General features: G+C 31.9%; 1 protein-coding gene across 1 annotated transcript; it reads left to right on the top strand.

Annotated features, from left to right (window-relative positions):
* The first annotated feature begins 9,805 nt into the window (after positions 1 to 9,805).
* Positions 9,806 to 12,400, top strand: LOC119683143 (probable serine hydrolase). The gene is made up of 2 exons (XM_038096758.1): positions 9,806 to 9,900; positions 11,477 to 12,400. Exons 1-2 carry the CDS (start codon positions 9,871 to 9,873, stop codon positions 12,398 to 12,400), a joined length of 954 nt encoding a protein of 317 aa, XP_037952686.1. The 5' UTR covers positions 9,806 to 9,870.
* The last annotated feature ends 3,789 nt before the right edge of the window (positions 12,401 to 16,189 follow it).

Raw genomic sequence — 16,189 nt, 5'->3', positions numbered from 1 at the left:
CTTTTTCCACGTAAGCCTTCGGTCGAGGTGCATTCCTAAGTATTTTGTGTCATTGCATTGTGGTATTACTTTTCCAGGTATCTCGTCGTAGAGTGAAGGTTATGTGTACACTTTTCGATTCGTTAACTTAAATTCTCCAGAGATCGAGCCATTTTTACAATTTGTTGAGGTGGTTTTGAACTGATTTTGTAGCTGTGAATGGGTCGTCGCTATGGCTGAATATGGCAGTGTCGTCCGCAAATGTTGATGTTGTTATACAGTCACTGGTTGGCATGTCTGCTGTGAAAATCAGGTACAGCAAGGGGCCCAGTAAACTACCTCGGGGTACACCGGCCATAATGGGGAAAGCATTGGAGACAAAAGAATTTTGTTTTATAACAAATCTTCTATATCAGAGGTAGTTTTTGATAACTGAGGATATATTGTATGGTAAATGTTTCTCAAGTTTTCAAAACAATCCTTCGTGCCAAACTTTGTCAAAGGCTTAGGTTATGTCTAGAAAGACGCCTGAACAATACTCCCTCATCTCAAACGTTTCCTTAATTACACGTACTATGCTGTGTACTTGTTCTATTGAGTTGTGTTTTTCTCTAAATCCAAATTGGTGGTTAGGTATTATTTTTTTCTTATTATGTAGGGCATCAGTTGTTTTATAAAAAGTTTTTCAAATAATTTTGAGAGAATTGGAAGTAGACTTATGGGTCGATATGAGGTGACTTGAGCGGGGTCCTTTCCAGGCTTGGGTATCATCATGATTTTGGATAGCGTTATAAATAAAAAGTAGCTGGTCTTTGGCGATTTGTGGGATCTCTTTCAACATTTTCGCTGTAATTAGGTCGTTGCCTCGGGCTTTTTTGGTATTTAAGTTTTTGATTTCGCTTTTTAGTGGTTTTTTATTGAAGCAAATTGTTATATTGTCGTTTCGTGTGAGATAAGGCGGAGAGTCAAGCAGCACCCGTTTTCTCATCGCTTTTAGCCCAGTTTCCATCTGTGAGTCGGAGGGGTGCTCTGTGTATAACGGGCTTTTTCTTGAATTTAGTGACTTTTCAAAGGGAGTAGTTTGTTGTTTGTGTTGGAGTCAACTGTGAAATAAAATTTTCGTATTCTATGTGATTTTTTTTTTGAGTAATCTCTGAAGTGCTCTCGTCAGATTCTTGAGTTGTCCTTTAATTCGAGGAGATCTTTGTTGTTGCCATTGGCGCCGTACTTGTCGTTTCTCCTGTATAAGGGTTCCAATTTCGTTCGTTGTATGGTAGTTTATAGGTTTGTGGGGTGTTGGGAGTGGGGTTGATATTCGAACGGCTTGTTGTAGTAAAGTTGTGAAGTCCTGGACGGCCTTGTCAATTTCATCGTTTGATTTAAGAGAAGTGTCGGTGTTAATATGTGAGCTAATATATTTTTTGAATTTTAGCCAATTTGTGTGCTGGTTTGTGAGCTCTTCTTCGGATTTTGGATTGACTATTGTTGTGTTTGTAATCAGAATAGAAGTCGGCGTGTGATCAGAGTAGAGTTCTAAGGATGCCTCGCAATTTGATCTCTTTTTAAATTCTTTGTTACCGCAAAATCAATGACGTCTGGAGTTTTTTTCCGATCTGAAGGCCAGTATGTAGGTGTGCCAGTGAAGGATATGTTAAGGTCGAGTTTTGATATCACGTTTATCAGGGATTTTCCTTTTGGTGATATACCTTCTGCTCAAAAAGTATCCGGATTTTGTTGTTTGTTAACTACTCCTTAAGTAATAGACCTTTTTCAAAAATTTTTTTATTATGTCATCGCTCAGACACCATATTCGCGAGATCTGGATCCGTGCGACTTTTTCCTGTTCCCGAAACTTTAATTGTCCCTTCATGATAACCGTTTTGAGTCGATTGAATCGGTGAAAGAGAATTCACTGAATAAACTAAAAGCCATTATTATGTATTGCTTCAGAAGGAGCATATTTTGAAGGAGATAGAATAAATTTGGAATAAAATTTAAATTTGTGTGTTTTATTTACAAAATCCGAGTACTTTTTGAGCAGAAGGTAAGTCTTGAGCCCCAAAATGTATATTTAGCATTGAAGTTACCGGCCGCTATAAACTTGGGTCCAACTTGGGTAATTTGGGTAAGCATGACGTCAATTGGATGTGATTGTAAAAACAATACAAGTTCGTTTTTATTTTGGCATAAGCCGTTAGCATTCCAGAATCAAATTTTGATTGCATTCATGGTTTGGATAGGATTGAAAGTAGAATATTTTGATTTTGATGCATTCCCTGCATCATATTTTGCATGCAGTTCATAAATTGTGTCATATTTTTCATAAACAATAGGATCATATTTTCGATATTTGGAGATGGCTTAGTAGAGCTTTCATTTTGGGCGTTGCTTGAGCCAGCGTTTGCATATGACATTCGTGAACTTGTATTGTTGGAGACAGATGGAGCATTTGGCTGAGATCGCGTTTGTATAGGTTGTAGTGGGACTACTGACTGAGACTGAGGACGCAATGCTGGAAACATTCTTTATAATTAATAGTGTCGTTACCTCCACAATTTCCGCATTTTTTGTAGCTGGGTCCTTTTTATTTGATGTAGAGTCCTTAGTGGGGTGAAAGTCACCACATGCAACGCAGATACTGCAGAGTGTGCAATAGAACTTCGAATGTCCATATTCCTGGCAATAAGTCATTGCACCAGATTTTACAGCTTGTGCGGTTCTTCTACTGATATTTTCCTGTGGAGTACGAATTGTAGCGAATAAATTAGGTGAGCCTCGTTCATCCTAAAATGAGATTAAACAACCTTTAAAATGGACCTAATATCATTAAAATCGAGTAGTACGTTTTTTAATTATTTATATTTTTCAAAAAAAAATTTGGAAAACTTTATTTCTGGAAATCTTCAGGGATTTTATATAGTAAATCATAATTTTCTCATCATAATAACGTTGGCTCCGGCCCAGCTCTTTAGTCATTTAGTCCTTCACACCCGACACATAAATTCGATTAAACTAAGTAGACTAAATTGCAAATAATATGCTCGCATTTGAATAACAAACACATTTTATCAAACAATATGACAAAGAAGCAAATATTCGTAAAATTATTCCTTCTGCAGCACACTATTAGATTCACTACTTGATTAAAAGCTACTTAACAGGAAGAAGAATTAGCGTAGTAATAAAATCCTGACAACTAATACCTTTGATAAATGACATTCCATAGAGACCTTCACTTTCAGCGGTCTTTTTTATTACCACGGCTGATAAGCACAATTATTAACAAAGAGAAATCACTATAACATTGACGTGGTCATTATAACAAAACAAAAAGATGTCAATTTATTTAAAAAAATCTGAAATAAAACTTTTAAAAATCATGCTCATAGAAGTAATAATATTATCCAAATTTTAATATGTATGTTTATTCATATATAAAAACTAAAGGCTTCGGCTTTACTATAGAAACTCTCTCTGCACTTCTTTTCAACTTTAATATAATTTATAATAACTTTCTTATTAATTATTATTATCGAACAAAGTTTAGATATGAAACTTAAATTTAAATCACTACTGAAATGAAGCTATTTTTATAGAGCTATTGCATATGAATAAATTATTATGCAATTTAATTAGGAGCATTTTATTAAATTGTATAATAATACATCGTTTTGTATTTTTGGAGGAGATGAACAGAGAAATGACAATGCGCATATGCAATGTATCATTGCCTTTGTTGCGTTTTATTGGTGAGGAGAGTGCATTTAATGCATCTAAGCCAACAGAAGTTGACTTAGACTTAATACATCGTTTTGTATTTTTGGAGGAGATGAACAGAGAAATGACAATGCGCATATGCAATGTATCATTGCCTTTGTTGCGTTTTATTGGTGAGGAGAGTGCATTTAATGCATCTAAGCCAACAGAAGTTGACGTCATGATGTCATATACATTTAAATAATGCTGATGAAGTTGCTAAGATTGTAATAGAATTTTTAAAAAAGTATTTTACACATAAGGGAGGGTTATAGTATTGCAACGCAACGTGGCTATATCCCGGTCAATGAACATAAAAACAGATTGATCCTTTCCTGATTGACGCAAATTACTCTTCAAGCTTGCTAGACGTATGTTCATTCCGTGATCCAAATATCAACTTAGACCATTGCCTATTCGCAATCAAAGTACGTATGCAGCTTAGTAATGCCAACAACACACACTCCCGTTCGTAGAAAAAACTTGATGTCGGTAAGCTGGTATCAGGAGAAACAGCCGAAGTCTTCACATTCTCGTTACGATAATGCCACTCGTTAATGGAGACAAATCTCTCACTCCCAACGCACAACTACAGAATATGTCCTAGGTTTCCAACGCCTCTCGCGACGAAACCAATGGTACGACGAGAATTGTCGCCAAACTACTGCTGTAAACACCACGGCCTATAAAAGCACCCTGCAGTTAGCAGCTACACGAATCGTACGCGAACAATATCGCTTATTCAGACCGAAGAAAAGAGATAAAGAAAGACGCGAGAGTAAAACAATCGCGGTGAGTAGAAATAGGAACGGATATACAGAGTGTACTGAAAATATGGAAAGAACATTTCTCCAAACTTCTATCGGGGGATGATACATCAATTCTGTTTTTGGAGAAATGCTCTCTGAGTCTCCAATCGAAAATGATAGTGTTGATATTCACCACTTAGTCATAACGAAGTGCGTGTTGTTATATAGCGACTAAAGATAAACAAAGCGGCAGACACAGATAGCCTATCTGCAGAATCGTTTAAGGTCGTCGGTGATATGATGATGAGGAGCATGAATCAGCTTATCCATACTATCGAGGGGTTAGACTAATACTTGTCCCGTACAAGGTCCTTTCAATTGTGTTGTGTCAAAAGTTGAAGCAACATGCCAACTCGCTGATTGGACCTTATCAATGCGGTTTTTGACGTGGTCGCTCCACCATTGATCAGATATTCAAACTGCGACAAATCCTGCAAAAGCCCACGAACATAACATCGACACCACCTTTTTGTGGATTATAAATCAGCTTTCAATATCTCCATAAGTAATCGAATTTAAGCGTTTACGCAGCGGTACCCCTGCAAAGTTTACATGACTCTGCAGAAATACGTTTAGCAATACTTGTAGTTCCGTCAAAGTGGGGTTGAGTCTCTCCGAACTTTTGATACCGTGCGAAGCTTTTGACATGGTTACGCCTTATTATGTGATCTTTTCAATTTCGAAATCTACCTAAACACAGCCGTAACAAACAAGAATGATGTAAGCCTGAAGATCAGACTTAAAATCACCATTGCTAATAGGTGCTACTATGGGTTCAGTAGGCAATTGGGATGTAGTGCTCTCTCTCCACCAACAAAACTTACGCTCTATAGATCGTTCATTCTACCTGTGCATCTGTATGGCGCAGGAGCAGAATGATGAAGCAGAACTAGGAATGCTGCGAGAAAAATGTTATTTGGAATATCTTTGGCCCTCTACGAGATGGCGACAACTGCCGCTTACAAATGAACCACTAATTGTACGAAATTTATCACAACACTGATATAATCCAACGAATTACTATCCAGTGGCTTCTCTCGCTTGGTGATGTCGTGAGAATGGATGAAGATGTTCGAGATTGGAGGACATGCTGGAGAAACTTGCTACTTATGGCTAAATAAGTAAGTAAGTAGCCGGAAACATATTCATATCTCAATTGACATAAAGGAGCTGTTTGTTTTTTTGAAACAATTTTATTGAACAAAATCCACTTTTTCCATTTATAATTACTGAAGTATAGTTTTGAGTTCATCTTTTACGATTGCTTAGATTTGATTTCTTAGGTAAGTTTTTATCAAATTTTTGAGTGTGTTGCTTCAACAGTAATGGTTGTCTGTGGTTAATTGTTGTAGTACATGGTTTATGTAATATAATTGTCAGTAGTTATATGCTGGTAGTTCGACTGAGAAAGACATACTAAGACAATACGAAATGTCTAAGCAAGTTTTGTATTATGTTACTTGATAGATCAAAACGTACTGAATTATAAATGATTTAAAAGTTTTAGAGCGCATAACTTAAGTTAGCTTCTTTTAATAAATGTGTGTGCTAAACATTTGAAATTAAATATAAATTTTTATTATAGAAAGAAATATGAAAAATTTAAGGAATATCAACAGTAGGCATTTAGTTTTCTTCTTTATCGAAACAAGATAAAAATAACAATGTTGGTTTACACAGATGAAGAATTTGGGATGCTGCAAATCCGGTAATACAGAATAAACGGAAACGTTAATTCAAATATGATAAATATAACCATTATAGCTAATTTAATTGTTTAAAGATTATAATAAAAATATAAAATTTCATAATTCCAATTGCGATTATAAAGAGAGAATGTAGATACATATATTGTATTGATAGATTTAATCAATCGATGTACTTTATCTCTTCCAAATAATTCGTACGTAAGTGATATAGGTACTAATGTTATTCTTATTTAGTGTTGGTAACTTGACATTTTTATTAATATGACGTTTGTTATAAAATGAATATCTTTGAAATAATGAAATAACAATTACAATTAAAAATAACTACGTTATTAAATATTCCAAGCTTATATTGAATTTCTTTACACGGGAGCTATGTTTTTCTTTACGATAACGTAGAGTGAAACTTATAGAGAAGCTTACAGAGAACAGCTGGATAAATAGAGTAGATAAAACCCACAAGTTTTTACACTATATTACACTAATCATTTAAAACTTATATTGCTTGTAATTTAATTTAATTGATTCAAATTTTTTTATTAAATTAATTATTATTAATAATTAGTGATCACTTCATTAATTATTAGTCTGTTGTGATTATGGTTACATCAATAGTTTTCATGAATTACAGATACTAATTAGTTCCTAATCACTATCAATAATTGCTCTACTGGAATCCCGCCTCACTTCAAAAGATCTCGTTCCTTTAGCTATTGCTCCTATAATTGGTGTAATTATAATTTATCCGCTCTTAATAATAGCAAACAGGGGAATAGAATTATAATAAAATAAATTACTCATATTATTTAACTATTTTTGTAAACTCAAGTATTTTTTGTGTTGCAAATTGATATCAATATAAAAATAAGAATCATCTCAAAATATGTTCCACTATTATTTCAATATTATTTGTAATATGTAACATTAACTCTTCTTAGCAATTTCAACGCATGAAGCATTCTTTATACTATTTGCCTTCACAACCTACAGAAATATAAAATTCCCATACTATGATTTATTTATTTATGGGAACTATGCCAAAGGCATCATCAGGATTCTTAACACCACTTAACATTCAGCTATTCGTTAAGCACTACACACTTATCTACTACCTCTATCAGTAGTATTTCAATAGAGGCTGGTTGCCCATTTTGAAGATAAAACTAATAAGATAAATTGCATAAGAAATTTCCAGAAAAAACCTTGAATTGACTGGTGCATTTCCTTCATTAAAGAACATAATCTTTGAACTACTCGTTATGGGTACTTAGTCCTTCTTTCTTGATTTTAAATTTACAGAAACTCTTTTAAAAATCTGCAGATAATACTACCAATCGGAGTGAGTTTATATAAACCACCGCCTTATATTATATGTATAGAACAACTACAATTTTTACTGATGGATATAAATTAAATTTTTATACTTCTATTCAAATAACTACTCCTCAAAGAATAATTTCAGCAAAAATCCTTGAAACCGCTACCAATACTCTAAAATATCACTTCCTTTCACCCATCCAGTTACCCGCATATGAAATTAAGAGCTTTCTCTCGTTTCCAGTTGAAGACATTGTTAAATGACTCATAAGTATATGACAATCGCCTGATGTATGTTCTTGTAGATTTTAAAGCAGCCTTCGATAAGGTCTCTCGAAAGGCGTTAATTTACAAGCTTCATGCAGCTGAAGTCTCAACTAAAATAGTCCGTTTTATTGAAAATGTGTACTCGAACACTAAATGTGCAGTATGGACTGGAAAAGACCTATCTAATGAATTCTCAGCTGTCAGCGGAGTGAAACAAGGTTGTATATTATCACCGCACTTGTTTGTTCTTTATCTCAATGACTTACATGATTTTTTGGGAGGAGGCATACAGATAGAAGAACTAAACATTCGAACTTTAATGTATGCCGACGACATTGTCATACCGGCTGACGATATAATGACGCTGCCATAGTTGGAATTTAGAAGTCAATCTAAGTAAATCCGCAATTATAGTCTTTCGAAAAGGAGGTAGATTGGCAAATAAAGAAAAATGGTATCTCGGTGGAGAAGAAATAAGAATAGTGAATGAATACTGCTATCTAGGCGTCACATTGACTCCAACAATGAACTTTAAGAAGCATGTAGAGAGGAGAACTATTGCAGCTAAAAATAGTATAAATCTTACGTGGAACAACTTTCTTAGTATGGACGACATGCCTATAAAAGCAAAATGGAATCTATTTCTAGCAATAAGTAGAGCAATACAATCATATGGTGCTCAAGTATGGGGTTGCACTCTGTTCGAAGAGGTGGATAAACTACAATTATACTTCTTAAAGAAAATATTGAGAATGCCACAATTTACGCCAACATATATTTTAATGTTAAAAACTGAGGCGGAAGATGGAGATTTATATACCTTAAAATTGCTACATTTCTGAAAACTGATTTGAGCGACAAATATATAAGTAAATCTCAACAAACTAACCGAATATATAAAGACTTAACACCATCACTAGGAAAGGAATATATAGCTGACATAACACATATTAAAAATATCATCTGGATAATCAAAGCAAGAAGTAGCATGATACAGCTAAATGGAAACAGATTTGATATATACAAGTAGATCTGCGCTCTGTAGTATGTGTAATTTAGATGAGACTGAAAATATTCTGCATTTTCTTGGCCGTTGTCCTATTCTACAAGAGTTTCGATTAGCTTACTTTTGTAAAGCTATTCTATCTTATGAAAACATTATAAATATTTTAAACGGTTCTGAGGTAGAATGGCTAAAAGTAGCAGAATATGTAAAAAATTGTATATCATATCGAATTTATTTAATATCAGAATATAATAATTAATATAAAGTTTACTCATCTATCATTTATAATGTGTATATACTAATTATTATACAACTATTTTTAATACTACTATTACACTATAAGTCGACGGACGACATTGTGTCACAGTCGCTATTTTAATTATATTTATTTTTATATTTATTTATATATTAATTTAAGATACATCATAGTGGAAAAAGGAAATTTAAAATGAAAATAAATATGCATACATACATACATGTATATATTTAACCATCATTTATTATCAACATTCTTGCGCTTCATTATAGAAGCTCACAATCACACAACAAAACTTTAAAAAAATGTATAATTACATTTGTAAAATTAATTTTATTAATTATTATATAGTTCAGATAATAACCTTAAATTAAAATGTCACTACTGAAAAAGGTTTTTTTTATATTAAATTGCATAATAATTTATTCATATACGATTTTTTATAAATAAAAAAAATGGTATTATGGAAAAATAAGTATAAGTAAGTAATAATAATAAATAAGCATGAATAAGTAATGACAATTAATAGCTATTTATTATGTTTTCTGTTATTGGATTTTAATTCCCTACTTTTTCTAGTTAACTACATATATTATTTTCAGACAATATAGAGTAAATTGGTCAACGCAGTTCTCATTATCTAGTGTAATATTTCATGTTACAGTTCTTTTGATGAACTGAAATTGTACGGATGTTAGTGGGATCTCGTAACAATCACACTTGAAGTCCTATCTACTTAAAAGGTTTACTATAGAATTGATAAAACCTAATATGTCGCAGTTGACAATTAAAAATAATCAGGTAAGTTATGTTTCATGATCCACGTATGTATGTACAAATTACAAAATTTTTATATAAAATTGTTGCATGAAAATTAAATATTTTTAGCAAGAAAATAATCAACGGAATGGAAAGTCGGATTTCTTTAAAAATCTTTAAACAAATTAAAAATGAATTCAAATAATATATATCTTCGAAAAGTTAAAGTGAATTGACAATTACGAGTAGTAACTGAATTAACTATTTAAAGAAGATATTCTAAATATATAAATTTAATTGATTAACAACAATAATGTAATAAATATAATGAATTTAATATTTACTGACATGCATACTTATGAATACAAGGATATATACATAACATTTTATACAAAGCAAAATATCGTAAAAGAAAGAAAAAAAAGTATTAAGAAAGAAAAAAAGACCTTGAGTATGTGTGTAGTAAAACCAAACATATTTTTTAGAAAATCGCCCACGAAACATTTTCACTATTAGAAAATGTTAATTATTGTATGTAGTATATTTTTTGAATGAAATCCTTTTTTCGGTACATTATTTCATAGCATTCTATAATATAAAAAGAAGACCAATTTCGTTCAATTGGAAGTCCAATTTTCCATATTTTCTATAAATATATAAGACTTTAACTCACGTATGGTGCATTCAATGCTTGTTCCAAAACTGAAATCATATATATTTTGTTTTTATATAGACCTACGGCTTATAGTACTTCCCCGAAAAACGCCCTATAATCGATTAATCATACATTCTAAGAGGTCGTTCTAAGAGGTGCTACAAACTCATTTCCAAACATAATATAGTCACCTCTTATTTGCTTTAATAAATTGTTAATATAACAATAAAGAATGTGCAGCAGTCTCGCGTTATAAAGTCAAGTTGTCCTTAAGTTATAGCTTAAGTTATACATATTCACACATTAACAAATAAAATATTATCTATACCTCCACTAAAAGCAATTGACGGTGATATTTCAATTTTCTTCGCTTTTATTAGACAATTGTCACAAGTACAGTGTTTTTTATTCCATATGTGGTGTTTTTTTAAAACAAGGATTTCGGTCGTATTTTAATCACAATACATTAAATATTGCCTCAAAAATTTAAGGTGTTATTCGACAGATTAATGATGAATTAATTATTTGTTCTATTAAATAATGAATGTACTAAAAGAAAACCAAATATAATGAATAATCGCTTCGTTATAATGCGTTGTATTATGTATTTATTTTTGAATGAGATGTTCAAACGCTTTAAAGGATATTTTTCATGCCAACTTGTTTTCACAGTTTTGTTGAGAGTGAGATCAACGCCATACCTTCGTTCTCTCAGAGTATTGCTATTTCTAAGCAATTCATAAAATTAATAAGATCCCATTATATTAATATTTATTGCTATTAGTATTCATAATGTTCCAGTTCTTTCTAAGCTTTAATTACTTCCACTATCTTTTTCTAGATAACGTAATCTGTTGTTTGACAATATTTGTTCTTAAGTAAGAATATATAAAAAATTTGTATTAACTCACATTCTTTTTGGAACTATTTCTAATGCTTTTTAAATTGGTTTTTTATTTACAGGTTACAGAAATACGTATACCAGTTCCTTGGGGATACGTGGCAGGACGTTGGTATGGTGATGATTTAAAGCAACCAATTTTAGCTCTTCATGGCTGGCTCGACAACTGTGGTTCATTTGCTAAATTGGCACCAATGTTAGTACCTTATAGAAGTATATTATGTATTGATTTGCCTGGACATGGCTTATCTTCTCATTTGCCTCAAGGAATTCAATATCATACAATGGACTACGTGCATTTGATAACAAGAATTATGAAAATTTACAACTGGGACAAGATAACATTAATGGGACACTCAATGGGAGGTTATACTGCGTTCTATTTTACGTCTCTTTATCCAGATCGCGTTGATGGTCTCATTTGTTTGGATGCATTAAGAGAAATCAGTTACAGTAGACAAGAAATAGTACTTTCCTTGAACTATGTCATTGAGAAAGCAGTTATTGACACAAAAGAAAAACATCAAATATTAGAGAAAATCGAACCTCGCAGTTACACTTTTGAAGAATGTGAACAATGCCTTCATGAGGGATCGCTTGGTTCAGTTTGGTTGGAAAATTGTAAATACATACTTGAAAGGAATTTAAGTAGATCGAAAATAAATTCTAATAGATATTACATTTCTCGTGATAGTCGAGTTAAAGAAATACGTTTATTTGTATTTTCGGAGGAGATGAACAGAGAAATGGCAATGCGTATATGCAATGTATCATTGCCTTTGCTTCGATTTATTGGTGAGGAGAGTACATTTAATGCATCTAAGCCAACAGAAGTTGATGAGGTCTTAAAAGCGAATAATCCCAATTTTTCCACATATACAGTATCTGGTGGAACGCATCATATACATTTAAATAATGCTGAAGAAGTTGCTAAGATAATAATAGAATTTTTGAAAAAGTATTTTACACATAAGGGAAAGTTATAGTATTGCAAATACTATTAATCCTTACTTATTCAATACATAATTTTTAAAATGACATAATTCTTATTAAATATTTTTCTTTAATTGGGATGAGTAAATTACTGTACTAATTTGTAGTAGAAAAATATGTGCTTTAAAATTTAAGTGCCTGCTTGTAGACTTATGACTCTGACTGTATGTCATATATAAAAAATAATTGGGTACAGTTTATGTGTTAAAATATAAAATGTTTAAACATAAGTATTATTTATTTAAGCTGCAAATCAAAATAGACACATACATACAAATATGGTTACTAAATTATTTAAATTAATACATAATAATACATAATAATTCATTTATAAATATCTGAAATGACAGAAGTGTGCGTTTGCGCCTAAAAACAAATATAACAAATGTACAGTGACGAACAAAATTATTGGCACAGCAAGCAAATTGAACTTTAGAACTATTTTTATCCTGTTAATGATGCGATTTTTAAAAAACAAAAAATTTTTTTAGATAAAATGCTTAATTTGCTTTTCATTTTATTTCATTTTATTTTCTCTTGTATATAATTTTTTAAAATTAAAAAACCAAAAAAATAACTAAATAACTTACAATTAATATTTAGTGGCCAAGCTCTTTTATTTAATAATATTTACTATTTGTTTTGGAAAAAATCAATTTTTGTGTGGGTTTTGGTCCAAAATTTTGCCACTCTTCAGCAGTGACACCTTCAGTTCTGCCATTGTTGTTATAATGGGCTTCTACAATCGTGACCTACTAAAATTTCTAACAGTCTGTTTCCACTGCTTACTTAGTAAGTTACACTTACTGAGCAAATTTCTTAACCCTTCAAAGAGCTTCTTTGCTTTTTAACTTACTTAAAAATAATGCAAGGAAATGTAAATCCTAAAAATAAATTTTCTTCAAAAAAAATTACCAAAATTTAATATATATAAACCTTAAAATATATACTTTTTGGGAAGTAGAAGTTTTAATAAGAGGTGCATCATTTTCAAGAAAATGCAACCACCAAACATTTGTTTACCTTTTTTTTGTAAATATGTCAAAACTTTCTTTCTCAAACTGTCAAAATGCCATGAAGAGCTTGTTTTTAGGGTGCGTTCAATGTATTCCTTTGTATTTCGAACATGTTTGGAACGCATCCGAACGTAGTTGGGACGCATTCATACAGAATGTATTGAAATGGAATGTATTCGCGCTTGAAATTTTGTATGCAAGAATGATCCATTCGCTTCTCATTTTCGATTTTTGACCAATATATGCCATTTTCAGCCAGTGTAAATGCCGTATTACTTTAATTTAACTTTAATAGATACTTTGTAAAAATTTCAGTGCTATGAATGCAACGTTATGACGCTAAATATTTTAAAAATGATCAAGAAACTCAATCGTTTAAGTATCACACATTTATCCTATGATAACGTATGATAACATAAAAACTATAAAATCAATAAATTATAAATTATTTATTTATTATTTATTTAATTTCCAAACTTGTTTATATTCAGGTGATCTTTTAATGTTTTTGAACACTTCAGTTATAACTTATATGTATTTTCATATATATTAGGGGTATTCACTCTCTCTTGTAAACTCATTGCAAGGAGCACGAAATGCAAGAATGCTATACAAAAACTGCAAGACTGCGAGAACACCTCTGTTGCAGAATTGCATCATCAAAATGAATCAGCTGTATCAAATTGTGCAAAGAAAAATAAAAGTATAACAATGCCGCGAACAAGTGTAATACAAAAATGTATAGATTTTTTTATTGAAAATAGTGCTTTTAATATTCTGATTGAAGGTATTAACATGTTGTTAATGTAGTTTTCACTACTGTATAGTTTTTATTTGTTAGATGATGCAAATTACTGGGAAGTGATGGAGCAATTAAATGAAGACCTTGTGTTTACTTTAGTAAACCATCACAGAAATCACCAACCCGTACCAAAATCTATTCAATGAAGATCTACCATTCTTCAAGAATTTGATGAAGGCCGTTTTCGTCAGATGCTTAGAGTAAATTGGAACGAATTTTTCTTAATAGTCTCACTAATAAACACTGGCGCGGAGTTCACTAATTCACATTCAATTCAACAATTCCCGCTCGATCTTCAACTTGCTATTGTTTTATATCGTTTGGGTTCATCAGGCGAAAATGCGGCTATTCGTAAAGTCGCTACATTATTTGGTGTTGGAGATGGGGAAACAATTTATAAGATAACCCGAAGAGTCTTTCGCTCCATATTGGAGCTGCAAACTAAATTTATAACGTGGCCAGATGTAGCTGAACGACAAGATATAGTGGAGAAAACCTATCATGAGCTTCCACATTGCATTGGATATATTGACGGTACTGAAATAAAACTTGCCGAAGCACCAGTGGTTAACCATACATCCTATTTTTCAAAAAATAGAGTGTATTCAATAAAAGCACAAGTCGTATGTGACTATCAGCTGAAGATTCGACATGTCGCAGTTGGTCATTTTGGAAGTGTACATTATGCTCGCATGTTTCGTACAAGCGCTCTCTGTATCCTCTTTAGAACAATGGTTAGCAGGCGATTCTGCTTATCCATTACTTAAAACTCTTATAACTCCGTTTCGGTCAAACTCCCAACAGCTTGACTACTCCAAACGTAAAACTTTTAACTTACGCCATAGCAGATTTCGTGTAAGGATTGAACATTGTTTTGGACTTCTGAAGGAACGCTTCAGTAGTCTTAAGGAGTTGAGAATCCGTATTCAGAATGATACGAGTCATAATTTTTGTTCAAATTGGTTCCTTGTTTGTTACATATTGCACAACATTTTGCGACCTTCATGTGATGATATGACAACGACGAAGAATCTGATGAGCTTATTCAGAATGAAGCTAGTCAGAGAACCAATGAAGGAGTTTCGTAGCGCAAATTTTTGTATAATTTAATGGTTGGCAATCAATAAAACATACATATATGTATATATATTTAATATATAATTAAGAAGTCAATTGCGACATTCCTTTTTTCCAATAGGCTTATTTCAAGACAAGAATAATGTATAAAAACGTATTTATATATTAATATCTGTAATAATAATATAATATAAAAATAATTAGTATAATAAAAATATAACTAATTCTTAATTTATTATTGTTATTTGTTATATTTTTTATCGAGGGGGGTAGTGGGGCTTTGCCCAGCAGAACGCACGACTTTCGGTGCAGAGCTGGATGTTGTGTGCAGACGATTCAATAAAAAAAACTTCGTCGCCTAGCGCAGAACTAGTTGGTGGCTGTGGCAATGTGTCCGTACAAAATTAGACATGCGTCCAAACACTTCATTCAATAGTTCAAAATGTAAACAAATTTTCGTAAGTTTCGCTGAAATTGATAAATAGATAAATTAATACACAAATGTATATGTATATAATATTATATTTGTGAAAACTTAATTAATGGCTACATCGATTTAAATCATTGAACGAAACGCATGTATATAGCATAGCCATAGATTAACATATCTCGAAATTTTACTAACCGTCAATTCAAATTTAAAAATGAGAAGCAACAAATGTCAAAACAGCTGATTTCTGCCATTTCTGTTTTGTTGCAAGCAAATATACATAGGTTTTAGTATTGGAAGATTGCACGCAATTGCACGAAATTTTGTGCGTATATTTTGTTGTTGTTATTTGCATTCTCGTACAATCTGTGCATTTCGTGCACCTTGCAATGAGTTTGCAAGAGAGTGTGAATACCCCTATTATGTATGTATATAATGAATGTGTGAAGAACGATAT

Source organism: Teleopsis dalmanni, chromosome 1 (assembly GCF_002237135.1).
Source record: "Teleopsis dalmanni isolate 2A chromosome 1, ASM223713v2, whole genome shotgun sequence".
NCBI classification, from domain to species: Eukaryota; Metazoa; Arthropoda; class Insecta; order Diptera; family Diopsidae; genus Teleopsis; species Teleopsis dalmanni.
This window is presented reverse-complemented; position numbering and strand designations above follow the sequence as displayed.

What these genes read in the sequence shown, in the direction of transcription:
- LOC119683143 (XM_038096758.1), top strand. Translation starts at nt 9,871, where the DNA reads ATGTCGCAGTTGACAATTAAAAATAATCAG. An exon ending in TGACAATTAAAAATAATCAG is followed by an intron (nt 9,901 to 11,476) that starts GTAAGTTATGTT and finishes TTTTATTTACAG; the next exon opens with GTTACAGAAATACGTATACC.